This window comes from Papilio machaon, chromosome 2 (genome assembly GCF_912999745.1).
Source record: "Papilio machaon chromosome 2, ilPapMach1.1, whole genome shotgun sequence".
NCBI classification, from domain to species: Eukaryota; Metazoa; Arthropoda; class Insecta; order Lepidoptera; family Papilionidae; genus Papilio; species Papilio machaon.
The window spans coordinates 9,137,419-9,159,926 of record NC_059987.1 but is presented as its reverse complement, the minus strand read 5'-3'; the positions used below and the strand labels follow the sequence as shown (position 1 = coordinate 9,159,926).

Genomic DNA, 22,508 nt, shown 5'->3' with positions numbered 1-22,508 from the left:
CTTTAACCAAAATTGATTCATAGCTGAAATTATTTGTAGTTTTTTTAGGCAAGATCATGGTAACACGGAAAAAAATAGCGCGAAAAATAAAATGTCCAATGAGAAGAATCCACGAAATCCATTGACAACTCCAGAACTTTTTGGTTGTTATTCGGGTTGAAAAGATTGACGTGTTTTTCATTTTATATGAGTTGTCGGTGCCGGTTTAATTAAAATCTTTTGGTGCATGTAATTATTGTTTACTTGAAACAATAAAGTTAGCGATAATGTTACAAATGCGTAGTCTAGGTATGTTTTAATAACACACATTTAACCGTGAAATTGTACTTCATGCTAGTTACAAATCATATACTTTATTTATACCGGTGCGGCGTTTACTATAATGAAACGGTATTTTGCAGGTATTCTCCTATTCGTGGCGGGGACGTATGCTTTGTACGACTCCTCGTCGGACGTAATAGAATTGACTCCCAGCAATTTCGATAGACTCGTCACTAAATCTGATGAAATATGGATAGTTGAATTTTACGCTCCATGGTGTGGACACTGTAAGAACCTTGTTCCCGAATATAAAAAAGCTGCTCGCGCGTTAAAGGTAAGTTTATAATTTCATCTGCCTGAATGAATCTAGATTTTTCAAGATTGAAGAACAGCTTACCCTATGTTCTTATTTTGTTAATAAGTTAGTAATGTTTATAATTCTGTTTCAATCGCTGTTTGGTAAAGATAAACTGATTGAAAAAGGGTAAATCCCAAATAAATCCCAGATCTTTCCGAATGACATGTGCATTATTTTATCTTTCCCAGTGTACTAACTAGTGATACAAATAATAAAGTTGTAAGTGATAGTTTTTCCTTTCTATGATAACAGGGCATCATCAAAGTAGGTGGTGTAGATGCAGATCAACACAAAGACTTGGCACAGAGGTATGGAGTTACTGGTTTCCCAACTATCAAAGTGTTCTCTGGTATCAAACATACTCCATACCAGGGCCAAAGAACTGCTGAAGGGTTTGTGGATGCTGGAATCAAGGCGGCAAAGGAGAAAGCATATGAAAACCTCGGGAAGAAGTCTGGTGGATCATCTGACAAGGTAAATAGTACTTTTTTCATAGTATCTTTCAATTTAAATTTTAATTCTAAATTAAAATTTTAACTGATGGATTTCATAACTTAATTAAAGCTCAAAATTGCTTTTGTTCAATTGCAAAGCTTCTGTTGTTGGAAGCCATTTTAAAAACACTATACCTACTAGAGCCATGATTTATTACCTCATAACATGATCTAATAAGATCAAATGTCTTTTACAATTTTCTCATAAAAAGTTTTTAATAATTCAATAGTGGAGATTAAGAAGTGGCTTGTATGGTCATGAGATACCTTGGAAACCTGTAAAGAAAATATTGCTTGTGAAGCAAATCGAACAACCTAAAATGACAGCACCACTGAAAACTGAAAGAAATAATATAAATTTGCTTGAATTGAATTTGTTCCGTGGCAAAGTGTTTGATGATGATCCACCCAGGATAGTGAAACTTAAATATAAATTTAATAAAAAATAGGTACCTTTTAATGATTAAAATTTATTTTCGTAATGAATATAAATATTTTATTAGCTTTTCATTTATAAGTTTTCATAATATTTTTAACAACAAAACATATTATATTGATTTAAAATCATAGCTTCACTCAAGTAAACTTCTGTGTAAGTACTGACTAGTTTCAGACAGTATCGAATGTAGCCTATTAATCCAATCACCCCGAAGAGTGAACCCCGACTAGTCTGAAACTAAACGGTACCTACACCGAAGTATATGTAAGTGACGCCTTGATTTTTAATTACTTTCGTATAATGTCTCATAGTCTGTATATAAAAGAAAGTTGTGTTACACTGTTTATAACTCAAGGTCGCTCGAACTGATTTAGCTGAAAATTGATGGGGAGGTAGCTTAGAACTAGGAGACAGATATAGGAACTTTTTTATTTTGTGTGCATTTTTTTTTCCGCGTGGACGGAGTCGCGGGTAAATGCTAGTGAGTTAATAAAACATACACTGAACTCTTAAGTCCAATATTCCAGTCAGTAAATAAATTTTGCTATACAAGAGTAAATTGAGGGCAATAACATCTTATCTATTACAATGTGTACATGTTTTTGACTTTTATCATAGAATAATCTAATTATGTAAACAAGATAATGTGTAACATATTTTTGAAAAGTAAGTATGCAAACCCAAGATACCACAATCTCATAATTATTAGTTGTAAGTTAGCTTTACTTAGCATTTTATTGTACTTGGATTTAATTTTTACTTTGCTTCTCAACATAAAAATGCTATTCTATATTTAGATAGATCCTCTTTAATAGCATGTTTAATTTAAAAAAAAAAACTTGATAGGTGTCTATTAAACTTATAATAAGAATTTAAAAATTTGGTGTTTTTTAAATGTTTCTTTTAAGCTGGGATACTGACCGACAATTCATGGTTTAGTGCAGGTATTGCCAAAGGGGTCAACATCTATACTCAAAGTATTGAAATTCTCACTCTGTCTTCTTCTATTGACCTAAGTCAGAATGAATAATAATAATAATTAATCTTAAAAGTAGGTAATTTGACCATGGCTGAGGTAACAGTTCATTTTGGAAAAGGAGTCACTTGTCCAAAATAGTTTGGAGATCCCTGGTTTAATGTACACCACGGATGTAGTGTACATTAAACACGCGTTGCCTACACGGGATGTAGTCATGGCTTACCCTAATATTACCTCCACTATGTTTCTCGTAACACAACCCTGACTCATAGTGTAACATGTTATACATATAACATTGGTCGGTACTCAGACTTACGTGTTACAATTTTAATTCACAATAACTTTAACTGTAATGACAAAAAATAAATTGGCCTTTAAAAAAGCGCCTACACAATTCTCCTTTCACCGTGTCATACTATGTGGGTGTTACATGACTTCTAATCAATTATTGACCTTGTTAAACTACCTACACATTACCATGTGCGGTACTATGTAGGTTTATATTCTAGATTGTTCTATCTGTTCGAATTTTTACATATTTCATAGGGTAACCCTAATCTTAAAATACTTGCTTTTACACCTAACACTCACATATCTCTGAACTAAAGTTTGTTGACCCCTACACTACCTAAATTAAACCTTGGCCTACTCTATGCACTTTTTTTTAATAATTAAATTGGAAAACTGTGTTAGTTTTATTAATCTATTTAGGACTTTTTTACAAATGTTACGTTAAAGTATGCCTTTCCTGATTCTAGAACATGAAGTTAGAAAATTAATTATTTACATTTGACCACTAAGCAACCAATATGTTTATAGAAATTAAAGTCTAAAAATCAGTTTATTTTTGTTCTAGTCTGATGTAATCACACTGACTGACAGCAACTTTAAAGAACTGGTGCTGGACAGTGAAGATCTCTGGTTGGTGGAGTTCTACGCCCCCTGGTGTGGTCACTGCAAGAACCTGGAGCCCCACTGGGCGAAAGCTGCAACGGAACTCAAAGGAAAGGTATGTAACATATAGTTTATTTAATTATCTAGTCCAACCTTCAGAATTTATCTCATTGATATGTTAAAAACATCAAGAACCGTCTAAACACAAAGCGGTAGGCAGAGATTTTTATTTAGAGACTAGTTAAAATATTTAAATAGGAGTATTTTTGCTGTAAATACACATTTTATATAAAAATATTTGTTAATTGTTTATGTATGTTTAATTCTGAAGCCTTTAAATGAAACAATACTATAATAATAATTTTATTACTTGGATAATTATAATATGATTATTAAATAAAATAGTTTTAAAGTAATTATTTTATCCTTTATGGATGTAAAATAAAGAAAACATTTAATACGTAATTTTCTTGCTTGAAATTTATCATTACACATTTATTTAAAACAATTAAATTCCACGGCCAACTTGTTTTTTTTTTATTTCACTTTAAATTTTTAATAATGTTAATAAAAACTTTGTATACACTATATTTTTTTACATTGCAATCCATAACTTAATAACAGATATATTTCTTTTTCATTACAATTGTATACAATATAAGAAATATAGGGCATCTAATTTGTAATCAATTAAAATTAAAAAAAAATATCCAGGTAAAAGTTGGTGCATTAGATGCAACAGTGCACCAGGCTATGGCCTCTCGTTACCAAGTCCAAGGCTACCCCACCATCAAGCTGTTCAATGCTGGCAAGAAGACATCCGACTCTGTGGAGGACTACAACGGTGGAAGGACATCGAGCGATATTGTGGCTTATGCATTGGAGAAGCTCGCTGAGAATATTGCCCCGCCAGAAATTGTTCAGGTATGAGTTATCCTATTTGTTGTTTTATAATTTAATATATAAAAATGATTTGCTCCACATTTCCTTTGTAAATTTCCAAGGTTGAAACTAAGCGAAATTGCCACAATTCAGGTGTCTTGGAAAACAATATAACTGTTTATTGTTTGTTTAAATATTTATTTAGAAATTAGCTTTCGCCCGCGACTCTCTCCACGCGGTATTAGAAAAAGCTTTATAAGTTAGCCTATGTGTTCTTCCAGACTTCCAAATTTCATCAAGATCTGTTGAACCGTTCCGGAGATACCTTCAAACAAACATCCATCCATATAAACTTTCGCATTTATAATATTAGTAAGATTAAATAAGATAACCATACTTACTATTTGCACGCCAGTTGACTATGAGTCTTGAAAAATTAATGTTGAATGAGAATTGTTTACTTATTACACTTTAATTAAAGCTACAATGCAAATTAATTGCTTACTTGTGAAAGTTGTTTAATTAAGATTAAACTTAATTAATTCAAATTAAAACATAACAGTATGCAGTTTATTCATTTCAACTTTATTTTTTTGTTTAATATTTATACATTGTCCCTATCATGTGTAACTTTAAAATGGCGATGACGTTACGAAATCGCATATCGCAAATATTCCTGATAGACTCACAGTTCCATTAAACTTTGTTGTTATAGTAAATGTTTCGTGATGTAATGCTCAAATAAATTTATTTGTATTACTTCATGTTACTTTATTGCTATTCAAAACTCTTTTTGTTTTGTAACTTGTAATATATACAATGTAGCAAGCTACCGTGTTGTTAAATTTACTAGAATTAGAAGAAAATTATTCAAAATGTACATTTTTTTATTATATCAAAGGATGACAAATGAGCAAACGGTCACCTGAATTCGCCGAAATAGCGAGGCGACCGTTGCCCATAGACATCCGCAAATGTAGATGCGTTGCCTACATTTAATCCTTCAAATTTAGTGCTTATTTGTAATCTATATATATAAAAGAAAGTCGTGTTAGTTACACTATTTATAACTCAAGAACGGCTGAATCGATTTGACTGAAAATTGGTGGGCAGGTAGCTTAGAACCAGGAAACGGACATAGGATAATTTTTACCCCGTTTTCTATTTTTTTTTATTCCGCGCGGACGGAGTCGCGGGTAAAAGCTAGTTTGTAATAAAACGGTATTCTTGAGTTTATTTTGCTATGAAAATTCTAAGTAGATATAAAATAACTTACTTTTATTTCATGTTTTATATTTATTCAGATAAAATAATGCTTTTTTTATATCTTCCATATATTTAGGTAGTAAATGAAGAGACTATGAAGGTGTGTAGCGAGAAGCCATTGTGTGTGGTGTCCATACTGCCCCACATCTTGGATTGCAATGCGGCGTGCCGTAATGACTACATCGCTATACTAGCCCGTCTCGGTGACAAATATAAGAATAAGATGTGGGGGTAAGTCTGATTAATTTTTTTATAATAGTAGTATGTGCCAAATGACATCTGCAGTAATTTTAAAGTTCTTGTAACCTCAAATGGACAGAAAAGATGAACAGAAAATTGTAATTTTCCTTACCCACACATTCCCTCCCCCGACAAATCCCACAACACAGAAAATAATTATGTTTTTGCACATATGTTTTGATTAAATTTGTCAATAAATAAAAATATGAATCCTAATAATTTGTAGATGGGTATGGACGGAGGCTGGAGCGCAGCCTGCACTGGAGGAGGCTCTGGAGCTGGGCGGGTTTGGATATCCGGCCATGGCAGTTGTCAATGCTAAGAAACTCAAGTTCTCTACGCTCAGAGGATCATTCTCTGAAACTGGAATCAACGAGTTCCTAAGGTATGACTTTATACTATAGTTAGGCTTCATTTTTTTAAATATTCATCTAACTTAATGCTACAGTTATGAAAGATTTAAAAAATCTTGATTGTGAGTAGCAGTGTCTAAATGTGCATAATATGACGTATTTTTTATTAAAAATCATATGATTAAGGAAAAGTTTAGGTAAATATTAAATCTATTTCAGGGATCTTTCATTCGGACGTGGCCAAACTGCACCAGTGAAAGGCGCTGAAATGCCAAAGATCAGTACCACAGAGCCCTGGGACGGGAAGGATGGAGAATTACCTCCCGAAGAGGACATTGATCTCTCCGATGTTGACTTGGAGAAGGATGAGTTATAAGTGATAATGCTTAAGACTGCCAATTTTAGTGTCACTTAATTATTTTTAAGATCTTTATAGTCTCAAAACATCACATTTCTGGATCCGGACATTTTTTAAATTTCGTTTATCAATATGTTTACTTTAAAAAATATATTTTTTTTTTATAAAGATAGGTAATGTAAAAAATCGCATTTATCTATTACAGTTCTCGTTATAAATACTAATTATAATATTGTATATTTGATAGAATCTTTCCATTTAAGACAATAGATTTTATTGTACAATTTTTAACATATCTTTGAAATTATGGCGTAAATAGTTTTGAAATGTTTATTTTTTCTATTATAATATAGTTTTTATAAATATCACTGTTTACTACTCTGGAGTTTATGGCCACTGTCGGCCATAAATCTTAGTTAATTAATAATTAAACTTTAATTATTATGTTATATAATTAACGCTGACTTAACTATACAAGATTTTGTAACATTATGTTGTAGTGAATGGTCTCAATAATGTAATTTCATAATAAAAAATAAGGCAAATATTATTAATATTTTGACTGCCTCTCTTCCAGTGTATGTTTTTAGATATTTGTGATTTGTGGCCATGTTTTGTTTACTAAATTGGAAGGCTAATAAATTTTTTAATATATCAATGTTGTTTTTTTTTATTATTGGAACGAAGTTCCTTATCGCGCGTTGTGAAAGGGGGCTAGACGGAAAAAATTCTTACGAAAAGTTGTCACGACACTTTTTGCTATAGTAAGTATGTTAACGACGAATGAGCGCTACTTCACCATGGCAACGACGTGACAATATATAACGAAAATTCATAGAAATAAAATGTACTTCTTGTTAAGTTTTTTATTCATAGAATAAACATTGGTTCCTTCACTAATTAATAGAAAGGAACTTTGTTCCATCCGGGTGTCCTTTGACACCTCTCAAGTTTTTTTCCCTCATTTTAGGAGTTTAATTTTTTTTTTTGCTTATCTTGTACTAAACTTTTAACACACACTTTTTGATTACAGGTTACCTGTCACAGGTAATATGTGAAATAAATACACATTGTATGCTATTTATAATATATTTGAGCATTATTTAAGCATTATACCTAAAAATTAGTGTACATTTTAAAAATATTTCATTTAATAAATCAGACCATATTATAATGTAAAAATATTTGCATTTCATAGTTTCTTATAAATTACACCCTCAATTAAACTCAATTAATTACTTAAAAAATATATAATAGTACACTTTCTACTAATAAATCAACAAAATAATACCATTTTATTGATTATAAACCGCAATGAAAATTTATAAATTCTATGGCACTTCATTGGAATTTAATAGCATGAAAATTTAAAATGAATTTAAAATTTTACAATATGATAGTATTTTTATTAATATCTTCTATATCTTGAGATATAACAACTTTATCCTCATCTATTATAACAAAATGTAGTGTGATATCATACTTAGGAATTTAAATTTGCTTTTAAACTATGACCGAAACTTATACGTATTGTTTATGTAATTTTTAATACTGTCAAAATAATGTATAATTGTATTTCTAATTGTTTGTACTGCAACATTTCGGAGTATTTTTATATAAAATTATTTAAAACTAACATTTGTGCATCATAATTATAATTACTGGAAGAGCTTTTCTTAATCCTATATTTGTTTTCACCATAACAATGAGAAAAACATGAAAAAATTTCTAAAATGTCATCTCTCATGTAAAATCACTGAGATTTTTATTTAAATATTATGTTAAAAGAAGTCTTCTGAAACCTTGTTCTTTATTGTAAGTTATCATTTGGCAGTCTGTATTCTTAATATTACATCAAACAAAAGTCAAAAATTTTTGTATGATATGTGTCAGTGCATTAATTTATAATTATCAACTAGTATCTTAAAAATCTAAGTACTGGGTATTTTAAAAAATATTCTAGATAAAATAAAAAATATACTAAACTACATTTGTTAATCCCATCATATCATACTTTTTGTTCTTCTGACAAATCACAGGATAGCATATTGAAAAGTAATATAAACCGACGATCGCCAAAATGCACGATACAACCAGTGTTATAATTCCCCAAGCTGATATTCCCAAACCTCTTCGTGTTGCACTTTGTCCTGCAAGTCCTTGGGAAGCACCTGCCCCAGCGTAAGTTTTCGCTTGGGGTTCTTTATAGCCTTTGCTGCCATACTTGCCGCCATAGCTTCCTCTCCCGAAACCTCTCAAACCCTCACATGGTATTAATAGGTTTAAAACTAAAAAATGAAAGGATAATTTTTAAATAGCAGTCCATCAATAATAGTATAATTAAACTTACATTTTAGCAGGCACATTAAAAATGTTAATAAAACACAAATTCACTTACCTAGAAAGAGCAGGGAAAATCGTATAAACGATTTAATCATTTTTTGAAAAATATATTGTCCTAAGTTCTAAAAAAGTTTAGTTATAAGTATAACAACTAATTACACGCTTTAGTAGGAAATACATGAGATAGTTTTTCAAGCATTTATATTAAAATACTTTTATTGCTTTTATTTTCACGCGATTAATAACAAATCTACAAAAACTTTTTTCAAAGAGTAGTAAAGAAGAATTTACAAAAGTTTGGCAACTGAGGACAGAGTATACGAAACCAAAAATTTTTATTTCTCCATTAAAAATTGTAATTTTTTACCGAAAAATCGTACTATCGTATTTTTCACCTCCGTGAAGTTGGCCCCCTCACATTCATTTTTTTAACTTTTTTTTACGCAAATCGTTTGAGAATCGTTTGAGAGGGTTTGAGAGAAAAGAAATATCGTTTGAGAGTTCCTACTTTCTCCGTAAAAACAATTTCAAATTCTAGTGTTAAGTTGGCCCCCTCACTTTACTTTTTTTTATTTTTTTCAATGCGAATCGTTAGAGAGTCGTTTGAGAGACATTAAGAGAAAAGAAATATCGTTTGAGAGTTAATACTTTTTCTGTAATAAATATTTTAATTCTGGGCATCGAAAGTTACAAATCGATTTTCTTTTTTTTCCGAATTAAATATGGCAATCATGCACTTGGACGTTTCAAATTTATTGTGTAGGTAGAGAATGGTAAGAGAGTGATTGAGAGAAAAGAGAAATCGTTTGAGAGTTAATACTTTTTCTTAAATAAATATTTCAATTTCGGAATCGAAAGTTACAGATCGGTTTTCCTTTGCTCCGAAATAAATATGGCAATCATGCACTTGGACGTTTCAAATTTATTGTGTAGGTAGAGAATGGTAAGAGAGTGATTGAGAGAAAAGAGAAATCGTTTGAGAGTTAATACTTTTTCTGAAATATATATTTCAATGTCGGAATCGAAAGTAACAAATCGATTTTCCTTTTTTCCGAATTAAATATAGCAATCATGCACTTAGACGATTCAAATTTATGGTGTAGGTAGGGAATGGTAATAGAGTGATTGAGAGAAAAGAGAAATCGTTTGAGAGTTAATACTTTTTCTGAAAAATATATTTCAATGTCGGAATCGAAAGTTACTAATCGATTTTCCTTTTTTTCCAAAATAATTATGGCAATCATGCATTTAGACGTTTCAAATTTATTGTGTAGGTAGAGAATGATTAGAGAGTGATTGAGAGAAAAGAGAAATCGTTTGAGAGTTAATACTTTTCCTGAAATAAATATTTCAATTTCTAAATCGAAAGTAACAAATCGATTTTCCTTTTTTCCGAATTAAATATGGCAATCATGCACTTAGACGATTCAAATTTATGGTGTAGGTAGGGAATGGTAATAGAGTGATTGAGAGAAAAGATAAATCGTTTGAGAGTTAATACTTTTTCTGAAATATATATTTCAATGTCGGAATCGAAAGTGACAAATCGATTTTCCTTTTTTCCGAATTAAATATAGCAATCATGCACTTAGACGATTCAAATTTATGGTGTAGGTAGGGAATGGTAATAGAGTGATTGAGAGAAAAGAGAAATCGTTTGAGAGTTAATACTTTTTCTGAAAAATATATTTCAATGTCGGAATCGAAAGTTACTAATCGATTTTCCTTTTTTTCCAAAATAATTATGGCAATCATGCATTTAGACGTTTCAAATTTATTGTGTAGGTAGAGAATGATTAGAGAGTGATTGAGAGAAAAGAGAAATCGTTTGAGAGTTAATACTTTTCCTGAAATAAATATTTCAATTTCTAAATCGAAAGTAACAAATCGATTTTCCTTTTTTCCGAATTAAATATGGCAATCATGCACTTAGACGATTCAAATTTATGGTGTAGGTAGGGAATGGTAATAGAGTGATTGAGAGAAAAGATAAATTGTTTGAGAGTTAATACTTTTTCTGAAATATATATTTCAATGTCGGAATCGAAAGTGACAAATCGATTTTCCTTTTTTCCGAATTAAATATAGCAATCATGCACTTAGACGATTCAAATTTATGGTGTAGGTAGGGAATGGTAATAGAGTGATTGAGAGAAAAGAGAAATCGTTTGAGAGTTAATACTTTTTCTGAAAAATATATTTCAATGTCGGAATCGAAAGTTACTAATCGATTTTCCTTTTTTTCCAAAATAATTATGGCAATCATGCATTTAGACGTTTCAAATTTATTGTGTAGGTAGAGAATGATTAGAGAGTGATTGAGAGAAAAGAGAAATCGTTTGAGAGTTAATACTTTTCCTGAAATAAATATTTCAATTTCTAAATCGAAAGTAACAAATCGATTTTCCTTTTTTCCGAATTAAATATGGCAGTCATGCACTTAGACGATTCAAATTTATGGTGTAGGTAGAGAATTATAACAGAGTGATTGAGAGAAAAGAGAAATCGTTTGAGAGTTAATACTTTTTTTGAAATAAATATTTCAATGTCCGAATCGAAAGTTACAGATCGGTTTTCCTTTACTCCGAAATAAATATGGCAATCATGCACTAAGACGTTTCAAATTTATTGTGTAGGTAGAGAATGGTAAGAGAGTGATTGAGAGAAAAGAGAAATCGTTTGAGAGTTAATACTTTTTCTGAAATAAATATTTCAATGTCGGAATCGAAAGTAACAAATCGATTTTCCTTTTTTCCGAATTAAATATAGCAATCATGCACTTAGACGATTCAAATTTATGGTGTAGGTAGAGAATGGTAATAGAGTGATTGAAAGAAAAGAGAAATCGTTTGAAAGTTAATACTTTTTCTGAAATATGTATTTCAATTTCGGAATCGAAAGTTACAGATCGGTTTTCCTTTGCTCCGAAATAAATATGGCAACCATGCACTTGGACGTTTCAAATTTATTGTGTAGGTAGAGAATAGTAAGAGAGTGATTGAGAGAAAAGAGAAATCGTTTGAGAGTTAATACTTTTTCTGAAATATATATTTCAATGTCGGAATCGAAAGTAACAAATCGATTTTCCTTTTGTCCGAATTAAATATAGCAATCATGCACTTAAACGTTTCAAATTTTTTGTATAGGTATAGAATGATTAGGCAGTGATTGAGAGAAAAGAGAAATCGTTTGAGAGTAGATACTTTTCCTGAAATAAATATTTCAATTTCGGAATCGTAAGTAACAAATCGATTTTCAAAAACTTACAAATCTCAAAAATTGAAATATTTATTTCAGAAAAAGTATTAACTCTCAAACGATTTCTCTTTTCTTTAAATCAATCTATAACCATTCTCTACCTACACAGTAAATTTGAATCGTTTATTCTCATGATTCCCATATTTAATTCGGAAAAAAGGAAAATCGATTTGTTACTTTCGATTCCGACATTGAAATATATATTTCAGAAAAAGTATTAACTCTTAAACGATTTCTCTTTTCTCTCAATCACTCTCTTACCATTCTCTACCTACACAATAAATTTGAAACGTCCAAGTGCATGATTGCCATATTTATTTCGGAGTAAAGGAAAACCGATCTGTAACTTTCGATTCGGACATTGAAATATTTATTTCAAAAAAAGTATTAACTCTCAAACGATTTCTCTTTTCTCTCAATCACTCTATTACCATTCCCTACCTACACCATAAATTTGAATCGTCTAAGTGCATGATTCCCATATTTAATTCGGAAAAAAGGAAAATCGATTTGTTACTTTCGATTCCGACATTGAAATATTTATTTAAGAAAAAGTATTAACTCTCAAACGATTTCTCTTTTCTCTTAATTACTCTTTTACCATTCTCTACCTACACAATAAATTTGAAACGTCCAAGTGCATGATTGCTATATTTAATTCGGAAAAAAGGAAAATCGATTTGTTACTTTCGATTCCGACATTGAAATATTTATTTAAGAAAAAGTATTAACTCTCAAACGATTTCTCTTTTCTTTCAATCACTCTTTTACCATTCTCTACCTACACAATAAATTTGAAACGTCCAAGTGCATGATTGCCATATTTAATTCGGAAAAAAAAGAAAATCGATTTGTAACTTTCGATGCCCAGAATTAAAATATTTATTACAGAAAAAGTAAAAACTCTCAAACGATATTTCTTTTCTCTTAATGTCTCTCAAACGACTCTCTAACGATTCGCATTGAAAAAAATAAAAAAAAGTAAAGTGAGGGGGCCAACTTAACACTAGAATTTGAAATTGTTTTTACGGAGAAAGTAGGAACTCTCAAACGATATTTCTTTTCTCTCAAACTCTCTCAAACGATTCTCAAACGATTTGCGTAAAAAAAAGTTAAAAAAATGAAAGTGAGGGGGCCAACTTCACGGAGGTGTATTTTTCACCGTAATATCAAGAAGTGGGCACAAGACCGGCAAAAGTTCACTGAGCTGACGGCCAACCTCCATAAATGGAGAAGCACCTAGAGAGAGAGAGAGAGAGAGAGACCGAAAAATATTTAGAGATTTCTCGCTGAACTTTCATTAAAAGGAAAAAAGATAGAGAAAATAAGAAGAAACTTTTGTAATAGATGAATCTGTTAAAGTTATGAAAGACGGATTTTTTTGTTGTTTTTAGTTTGCAGAACGTGTGTTTGAGTTGGCAACTTAAGGTAACGTATTTCCTGCGCTGGCGTGTACTTCCGCATCGAATCTTGTTGAAGTGCGTTGTCAAATGTCAGAAAAATGATACCGGCGATGGCTAAAATAACGTTTAGCTTAGCATTTCTGCTTTGTGTTATAATAAAATGTAATGGTGTAAGCGTTGATACAATATCCGATGATATAAGATTAAAAAATGTTGATCGCCACATAGACATTTCGTCTCAACTAGTTAAAATAACATCAAAAATAACCTTGGAGAACGCAGGACAGAAACCGGCAAAGAACTTCTTGTATGCTGTTGAAAGCACGGCAAAGAATAATTTAGCTTTTGTTGGAGTTAAAGATAATAATAACAGAGATTTACGTCTGGTGGAAACTACAGTGAAAGGACATGACGGTGTCAAATTTTGGAGAGTCGAATTAAAAGAACCTATCAACGCTGGTTCCTCCCTTGTGCTGACAGCTGAAGCGGTATATACCAAATCACTGCTTCCATATCCGACTGCTATTACACAGCAGGAAGATCAACTAGTAAAATACAATGGCAACCTTTATTTCTTCACCCCTTACCCTGTCACCTCACAAAAAACAAGTGTCGCTATGATTACGAAGGCTGTGGAGTCGTTTACTAAAGTAAAACCATTTTCTCAGCAAGATGGTACTATTTTATATGGTCCTTATAGTAACATTGGACCATTTACAGAAAAAGAATTAAGTGTACACTACAAGAACAATTCCCCATTCTTAACTGTTACACGTCTTGAGCGGTTGATTGAAGTTTCACACTGGGGCAACATTGCTGTTGAGGAAAAGATTGAAATAGAACATACAGGTGCGAAACTAAAAGGACCATTCTCTCGCTATGACTACCAACAAGATCATCACAGTGGTCCTGCCAGTGTACGCTCATACAAAACCCTGCTCCCGGCTTCAGCTGCTGATGTGTACTATAGGGATACAAATGGAAATATTTCTACCTCGAATATGAAAGTCAAGAAAGATTCAGTTGAGTTGGACCTCAGACCTAGATATCCACTGTTTGGTGGCTGGAGGTCACATTATACCCTTGGTTACAATGTGCCAAGTTATGAGTACTTGTACCATTCAGGCAATGAATACTTGCTTAAAATGCGAGTAGTAGATCACATATTTGATGACATGCAAATTGATGAATTGATTACCAAGATTGTTTTGCCTGAAGGTTCAACGAATATCAAAATCAATACTCCGTACAGTGTCACAAGATTACCGGACAGCCTGCATTACACATACTTAGATACGAAAGGCCGTCCCGTGATAACCTTTACTAAGACAAATGTTGTAGAGAACCACATCCAAGATTTTCAACTTCGCTACACATTCCCACGTATTCTGATGTTACAGGAGCCTTTACTGGTTGTAGGCTTCCTATACTTGCTATTCTTGTGTGTAATTATTTATGTAAGATTAGATTTCTCCATACATAAGTCTGAACATCCTCATAAAGAGTAATATAAATTTAATAATTTTTAATTTATATAAATTTTTAGGAAGGTTATATTTCTGTTCAAGCACATTTGTATCACCTTAAACATTTATTTTATGGAGAATATAAGTGTTTTATCTATAACTGTGTTCTTTTTTCTTGTAGTAAACCTTATATATAATTATGTGAATATATAAGATACAAGTTATAAACATTTAATAAAAATATAACTGGGAAATTAAAAAATATTTTTAAAATAAATTTCAAAACAACTTTATTTCAATAGTTGGCAATTCTGAGTAGATTTATATTGAACAATTCACAGCAATAAGAAATAATAATTTGAGCACAATACATTCAGAAGAAAGTGATATTTTTTTCTATTTACACATTGGTAGCGGTTTATAAAAAAAGTACAAATTAAAATAAAGTTTACAATTATTTATATTTTTTTTATAATTTATATATTACAATGTCCTGATAATTAATATTATTAACTTTTCCTGTTTACATTGATAATTACTTATTTCAACAGAATTGAAAATTGAGAACAAACAGAAACACTTCCAAGTTATTTTTTGAAACATATTTTTTTAACCAATGTTTAGTTCAGATTATATTATTAAGCTGAAAATAATAGATTAAAAATTGCTCCAAAAATTTAATAAAAAAAAAATATTATTCACAGTTACCCGCTGTAGAGTATTAATTTTACGTAACAGTTATAAACCATTAATACTATTTGAAATGAAGACTGTAGTTAAAGTACATATAAAGTCATTTATACAACCTTTTTTATAATCAATTTATAAGCTTTATATATTTATAACAAAGTTAACATATAAATACAGTTGAACCTGGATAAAAAGTCTCTAACCCAAATTTCTTGCTTATGGAGATTGTTAGTTTTTGTAATTTTTTTTAACCAAGCGGGCTATATTCGGAAGGTTTGATTCTCAACACAACAGGAGCACTAGTACAAGGCAGTATTGCCAGCTCTGTCACAACAGCGGTGACGAGGCTCGGCGGTGTGACGTCATATGTCAGATTCAACAGTGTCAGATTGGGATTCGATCTCCAGTCCTTGAGCGGTGAATTCTCATCCGTCTTGTCGATCAAGTCATCAGGATCACCTTAAGAAAGTAAAGTGAACATACATGTAAAAATGCTAGACAAGTATTATTCTACGCAACCAATAAACTTCGCTAAAATAGCGAAGTGAAAGCTACTGATAGACATATTCAACAAATTTAATTGTTGCTGATGCGTTGTCTATTAAAAATAGAAGAAGGAGTGTACAGAAAGAGACATTTCTCCCTTCCTATAGATTAGAAAACAGCATTATTATGTAAATAGGAGCGTCGATGGCTCAGAGGTTAAGCACTTGACTTGGAATCTGCAGGTCCTGGGTTCGAGTATGTCAGAATTGTGTGTTGTGTATGTCTCACCGATCTCATTGTATACGAAGGCGTCGGTCTGTACACGTTCAGAGAACTTGTGAGTCTCGCAGGCGACGAGCACTGGCACATTGCGGCCGCGCGCCGCCAGCGCCACCTGCGCGCTGCCGAGCGGACCCAGCACAGACCCGCTCGCCAACAGCGCGCCCGCACCCATCACCACCTTGCTTATCTACACAGGACATGCTGATGTTTGAAAAGCCCTACATAAGACATAAGTGCTCCCAACTGTAGAAAGCAATTCCCGATATCATATAACTGCACATAATTTACAAGATAAAAAAATAGCGTCTAATAATATAAAATGTGGCAGTAAAGTGTCTCTGAGAGTTTAAGATTCCCGTGAAAGTATCAAATTGTCTCTGATAGTGCTAGATGCGAAGTTATCTTCGAAAGGTGACCAAGTCACGCTAAGAGATTAAAGAGTGTAATACAGTGGTATGACTAACATTCCGCATGAGGAAGCTGACAGCGGAGATGTCTGCGTAGGTGCAGGGTAGGCCGCAAGATGCGAGGCGGCGCAGCATCTCGCGAGCGCCGCGCCGCACTCGGTCACCAACTACGACAGCGCGGAACCGCACACCACTAGCCCACGCCTCACACAAAATACGCTCGATCAGCGATGAACTGCAATACAATACGTTATTGAACTCCATTGTGGTCATCTGGTGGAGTAAGTCAACTACAATTGTCGACTTGTAAATCTATATACTTCACATGTGTGGAGCAGATCATTGAACCGGTTCGCTGTTTTTACCTTCAGCTCAATTTGTAGCTTCAGAATTATGATCGGTCTCTGTAACTCGCAGTTTAGCTCAAGACTAGGCTCACATAGTTATACTATATCGTGTTGAACCGTGAATTGTCAATTCACGGTTCAACACTATATAGTTAGTTTAGTTTTAGTTGTTGTGCCGCAGCTCAACAGTTCAAGCCTATGTGAGCTTAACTTTTGAATCGGTTCAGAGCTGATCTACACAAATCTAAACACAATGTCTTATCGGAATCAACTAAAGAGGTTTACAAAATTATCTTGAAATTAGTATTAAAAGTAGTGTTAGAAGTAGTGAAAAATATTTTTTTAATAATTTAGTATTTTCTTCTAATTCTTCATTAAATGTGTTGTGCTCTATATTGAAATTAAAAAAGTATAGTAAGTTAAAAGTGGTGACTCATGACACAATTATAGTGAATTTAATTTTGTGCTCTCAGTGTTATTGAACAGGTGTGAAGGCAATGCAAACTCAAGGATACACAAACATTGACCATTTGACTTACCATCCATATGTCATAATATTATCTCCGTTAGATATCTTGTTGCGTACAGCGATGCTGATAGCCTCGCCCGCCATATCTATCTGTTCTCTTATGTATCTGTCAATATCTTCCTCTAGACTCTTCTTAGCCTATAAAAATATAATATGTAATATTATTTAGTTAAAAAAAATATAAAATATATAAATTTAAGTTACATTAATATGATAGTTGCATAAAAACTAGCTTTAAATATCTAGATATAAAGTCACACCTGAATAAGCTTATAGAGATTCTGTTACTTGAGGTCGTTCAAAACTGGACAATGATTCTAGTTTATCCAGGTTTGACTGTATTATGTAATTACCAACATTTTCGCTCTAGATTTGAAGCGTACATATAAATGTTTTAATTTCCATTGTGATCATTTAAAGAGCTGATCCGATTTTGATGAATGAGTCATTCCTGAGTGTTATAAATGTATAATAAATCTTTTTTTTTTTCTAATTTAATTAAAAAACAGTTGTTTCACTGACTTGAAATTCATCCAAGTTATTGGGCAGTTGCATTAACTGACGTCGGAAATGTTTGACAGCGTTGGTCTGTGAGGCAGATGGCTGACGCATGGCCCACAAGAACTCCAGACTTGCCGCTAAGTGTGACTCCAGACCACGTGCGAATTCCGTCTTAGCGGGCAGTGTGTAGTCTCTCACCATCTAGTATATATATTTATATATTCTATATTGGTTATTAGTTATCTGACAAAATTAGTTTGTAGCATATGTTAAATAAAAAAAAAACATGTAAACGTTTTTTGTTTTCTGAGACAACAATTTTGGACTTTATGTCTTGTTAAATAAATATGTAATAAATAAAAATATGGCGGTAAATATATAATTTCAACATCAATACAGAACTGAATATCATTATAAAAAAACATATTATTGATCTTATACTAGAAATATTTTTTTTGCAACAATCTTACTAATATTATAAATGCGAATGTTTAGATGTATGGATGGATGCAAGGTATCTCCGGAACGACTGAACGGATATTGATGAAATTTGGTACACATGCAGAACATAGTCTTTAAGAACAAATAGGCTACTTATAATTTTGTTTTTTAATTCCGCGCAGACGGAGTCGCGGGCGACAGCTAGTTCATAAAATATTTATTTTTGAGATCCTGTAAATGGCTTTAGTGTTTCAAGTTAAAATAATATAAGTTGTAATAACCTTTTTTAGTGCATCTAACAGCGCTATACATCTCGCATTGGATCCCGTCACAACTTGAGACGCCAATTGAACGCCCAACTTGATCACTGCCGGGTGAAGACTGACACAAAAATACAGTTAATATAACTTAATTAGAATGGCTTAAAATACCCACATATTTATTTGAACACCAAAAAATAGGGCCGTTAATGTGTAGTCATTATATTGCACCAAATTTCTTTAATTGCCAAGAGTGGATTTATTAAATATAAATGTATAAATGCGGGAGTTTTGATGTATGGATGGATATTTGCCAGAACGGCTATACGGATCTGGATGAAATTTGGTAAAGATATAAAACATTTGGAAATGCACAAAATCATATAAGAAATGTGTAACATTCACAAATTTTGAATTTTTTCACCGATATATACTCTCAAGTAATATGTGAGATATTTTTCACACTTTTATTTTTAATTTAGTGCAGACGAAGTCGCAAGTAAAAGCGGCTATTAAGTGAAGAGTCACTTGTAAGCAGAGGCTTATAGCCATTAATGTAAATGGATAATTATGGAAGATGTATTAGGAATATATTCATTTCTCATATATTTATTTCTCAATTGTGAGAAGATTTAATGAACACATAAACTCTATATAATACAAAAAAGTTGATTTTTTTTAATTAACATCATTATATTTATCTTACTTGGAATTGAGTGCAATTTTCTTCAAAGCCTCTTTATCATGTTCAGTGTACAAATGTTGGAACCAGTTGGCTCTGTGCATCATTTGTGGTTTTGCTTTAGGTTTTTCAGTTGCCTTCGGTTTAGCAGGAACTTTCTGTAAGCAGATTGAATGATTAAAATCTGTTGATCAATCAACAGACTGTTTTCATTTTTTTCTTTATGTAAGATGTACCTGAACCTGTTTTTTAACCTCCTTTTCCTCTGTGTTAGCCGGCTTTTCTGCTGGCTTCTGTTGTGCTTGCTTGGCAGCTCTCTGCGCCTCCTGTTTTGCCCTTCTTTCCGCTCTTAACTCTGCTTTGCTCTTAGTAGTTTCTTCAGGCTAAAATACAATAATATGAATTTTATTATTATTATACACAACTACTGCAAGGTGCCGCAGTGGATAAAGAAACACAATTCATAAATCTAGTGTAGAGTAATCAAAATATTTATAGTTTATCTTATAAAACTCTTCTAGTACTTATTTAAAATGAGAAATTACCTTATTTCCACCTAAGTCCATAGCTTTAACTTTATCTGTAACAGCTTGAAATTCTTTAGCAACATTCACAATGTCTTTCAATGTGTCTACAACTTCTCTTACTGTTAAATCATCAACGTTTTTATCTTTAACAGTGTTTAGTTCTTCAAGATTAGATTTTTCATTACCTATTGATACTGGAGTAGAGATTATTGAATTTTTATTAATATCCTTTTCAACATTATCTCCTCCTTTCTTTTTAGCTTGTTTAGCAGCCTTTTTTGCAGCCCTTTCAGCTTTTATTTGTTCTTTAGACTGTACACTAGATGCGTTTTCAGATTTATTTTCATTAACATTTGGCTCACATTTTGTAATATTAACTTTATCTTTTGTTTGGAGTTCAGTTTTTTCTAAACTGATGCTTTTTTCTTCTTTTACAGCTCTGTCAACTTCATCTTTACCTTTTGGTAAACCTTTTGCTATTGCCTTTTCTGAACTTTCTTTTACTTTTTGATCTTTGTTTACAGATTTTGTTTCTAACTTAATGGTTTTAGATAACTCTGTAGTCCCTTCCTTCGCTGTATTATTTACATTAAGAACTTCTTTATCTTTTTCATTTGTTGGTTCAGTGTCAGTGACTTTAATATGCTGTTGATTTTCATCTTTTTTCTTTGCCTTTTGTTTACTCAATTTCTTTGCTTCTCTGGCAGCTATTACTTCTTCTCTAGATTTGGTATTCATATCTTTAGATGACATTTCGTTTTCTAAATTAGCAATAAAACTATCTACTTGACAAATGTATGCAAGATCCCTGCTTACATTGCCTATTCCATTCAGACTGGCATTAGATAATGCTCCTACCAGAAGTTCTGGCGGTATTGCAGACAATGTAGTAACAAAATTAGATGTTTGTGGAACTAATATGTTATTATATCTTTCATTTAAATGAGCATTACGAGCATCTCGAAGTTTCTTACGTCGTAGTCTTCTCTTTTGAGATGTTGTCAACTTTACACCCTCTTCATTTATATCTAAGTCCTGTAATGGTAACACTTTGTATTAAAATACATCTCAATGAAACATGAAAACAGCTTATATGAAGTTACACAACATCTAGTTGTCATTATTTTACATTGTCAGGTTTTAAAAGAAGAAATATTATTAATAAAGTAAATATCTATGTTGGTGAAGTTGTCATATGAAATATTTTTTTCTATGAGGTGAGAAAAACATTAAGGTTTCTTAATATACAAATCATAGTTAAGTAAATTGCTCAGCCCCTCACTTATTAGCCTTATTTTACTTCTTGTAATTGTATACATGGATAACAATCTTGTTAGGGTTATTGTGAAGATGATGCAATGTTGGTCAACATATGTTGCGTGAATTATGACATTGTAATTAGAAGAAACATAAGAAATAGGTTGAAACGATGAATATTTGCAATAAGAGACTTGGGCGATATAATAATTAACATTTAAAAATGCCAACAACACTATAACCTCAAATTTATTTATAACATGCCTAATATTGTATATTGCAAAAACCAACAATAATACCTCTGATAAAGCCATTGCTGCTTATCCAAAGAAAGCTAAGAAATAGTTAAAAGAAAGTACATGAGTGCATACGTTTATTAAAACATTTAAATTGAGATTTTTCATAGAACTTACCTAAGTATTTAATATGGTTTACAAGGAGAGAATTATTTACAAGAAGTACAAAGAAAATAATAATTCCAAGTTTTCTCTTCACTTATTGGAAACGGTTGTTTTATTTAAGAAAATCGTAAACGTATACAATACAATGGCAGATTTTGCTCATTGAATCTGGAAAATTGAAAATTTCAAAAGCGAGTGACTTTGACTTTGACAACATGTTAAAAACATATTTTAATTTTATGGCTAAGTCTATTAAGCCAAGTCTTAATTATTATTGGTCACTATAAAATTTTCATATTAAAAAAGACAAAAGCTATTTAAACTTAAGACACTACTATACTATAATATTAACCACCCTACCTACCATACAGCCCTACTTTTACCGTGATTTCAGGCAGGGATTGAACTTGAAAAATCTGCCTTATCTGTAATTTACAAAGACAGAAAGAAAGGAGGTGTAGTTCTTATAGGAATCGTAAAATTTCAGTTTCACAATTCAATTCCCATGTCCAATGACCGCATTAATTTGCAATCGAGCGTTATAAGTTTTGAAGTACCTGCTATATAAATGCGATAAGGACTTTATCGCTGAAAATGTACTATTACATTTTATAGGGATTGGGTTTGGTTTCGAACTATGTGAATATTAAGGTGAAAATAACTTAACTTCTACGGTGGACCCGCACCATAGAAGTTAGTATTCG

At 31.8% G+C, this 22,508-nt stretch overlaps 3 protein-coding genes across 3 annotated transcripts; 2 read left to right on the top strand and 1 right to left on the bottom strand.

Moving 5' to 3' along the window:
• Nucleotides 1-120: 120 nt before the first annotated feature.
• LOC106716883 (protein disulfide-isomerase A6 homolog) lies at nt 121-6,627 on the top strand. Its single transcript, XM_045682547.1, has 8 exons — nt 121-288; nt 402-595; nt 872-1,093; nt 3,388-3,540; nt 4,140-4,349; nt 5,650-5,804; nt 6,040-6,198; nt 6,386-6,627. Exons 1-8 carry the CDS (start codon nt 267-269, stop codon nt 6,540-6,542), a joined length of 1,272 nt encoding a protein of 423 aa, XP_045538503.1. The 5' UTR covers nt 121-266; the 3' UTR covers nt 6,543-6,627.
• A 6,939-nt stretch (nt 6,628-13,566) lies between these two features.
• Nucleotides 13,567-15,107, top strand: LOC106716880 (dolichyl-diphosphooligosaccharide--protein glycosyltransferase subunit 1). Its single transcript, XM_014510525.2, has one exon. It carries the CDS (start codon nt 13,627-13,629, stop codon nt 15,034-15,036), a length of 1,410 nt encoding a protein of 469 aa, XP_014366011.2. The 5' UTR covers nt 13,567-13,626; the 3' UTR covers nt 15,037-15,107.
• Nucleotides 15,108-15,881: 774 nt separating this feature from the next.
• LOC106716872 (translation initiation factor eIF-2B subunit delta) lies at nt 15,882-21,742 on the bottom strand. Its single transcript, XM_014510516.2, has 10 exons — nt 21,703-21,742; nt 20,165-21,181; nt 19,862-20,002; nt 19,644-19,777; nt 18,959-19,058; nt 18,258-18,437; nt 17,746-17,873; nt 16,917-17,094; nt 16,459-16,639; nt 15,882-16,143 (listed from the first exon to the last, which is right to left on the bottom strand). The coding sequence occupies exons 1-10, from the start codon at nt 21,715-21,717 to the stop codon at nt 15,932-15,934; spliced, it is 2,286 nt and encodes a 761-aa protein (XP_014366002.2). The 5' UTR covers nt 21,718-21,742; the 3' UTR covers nt 15,882-15,931.
• Nucleotides 21,743-22,508: the final 766 nt, after the last annotated feature.

Bases quoted from the DNA above. Each gene is read 5' to 3' on its own strand.
- LOC106716883 (XM_045682547.1), top strand. From the start codon at position 267: ATGTTACAAATGCGTAGTCTAG. The intron at 596-871 runs GTAAGTTTATAA...CTATGATAACAG, and splicing joins AAGCTGCTCGCGCGTTAAAG to GGCATCATCAAAGTAGGTGG. The intron at 6,199-6,385 runs GTATGACTTTAT...AATCTATTTCAG, and splicing joins GGAATCAACGAGTTCCTAAG to GGATCTTTCATTCGGACGTG.
- LOC106716880 (XM_014510525.2), top strand. From the start codon at position 13,627: ATGATACCGGCGATGGCTAAAATAACGTTTAGCTTAGCATTTCTGCTT.
- LOC106716872 (XM_014510516.2), bottom strand. The intron at 20,003-20,164 runs GTAATTTCTCAT...ATTGTATTTTAG, and splicing joins TGGACTTAGGTGGAAATAAG to CCTGAAGAAACTACTAAGAG. The intron at 19,059-19,643 runs GTAAGATAAATA...TTTTTGTGTCAG, and splicing joins AAAATTGCACTCAATTCCAA to TCTTCACCCGGCAGTGATCA.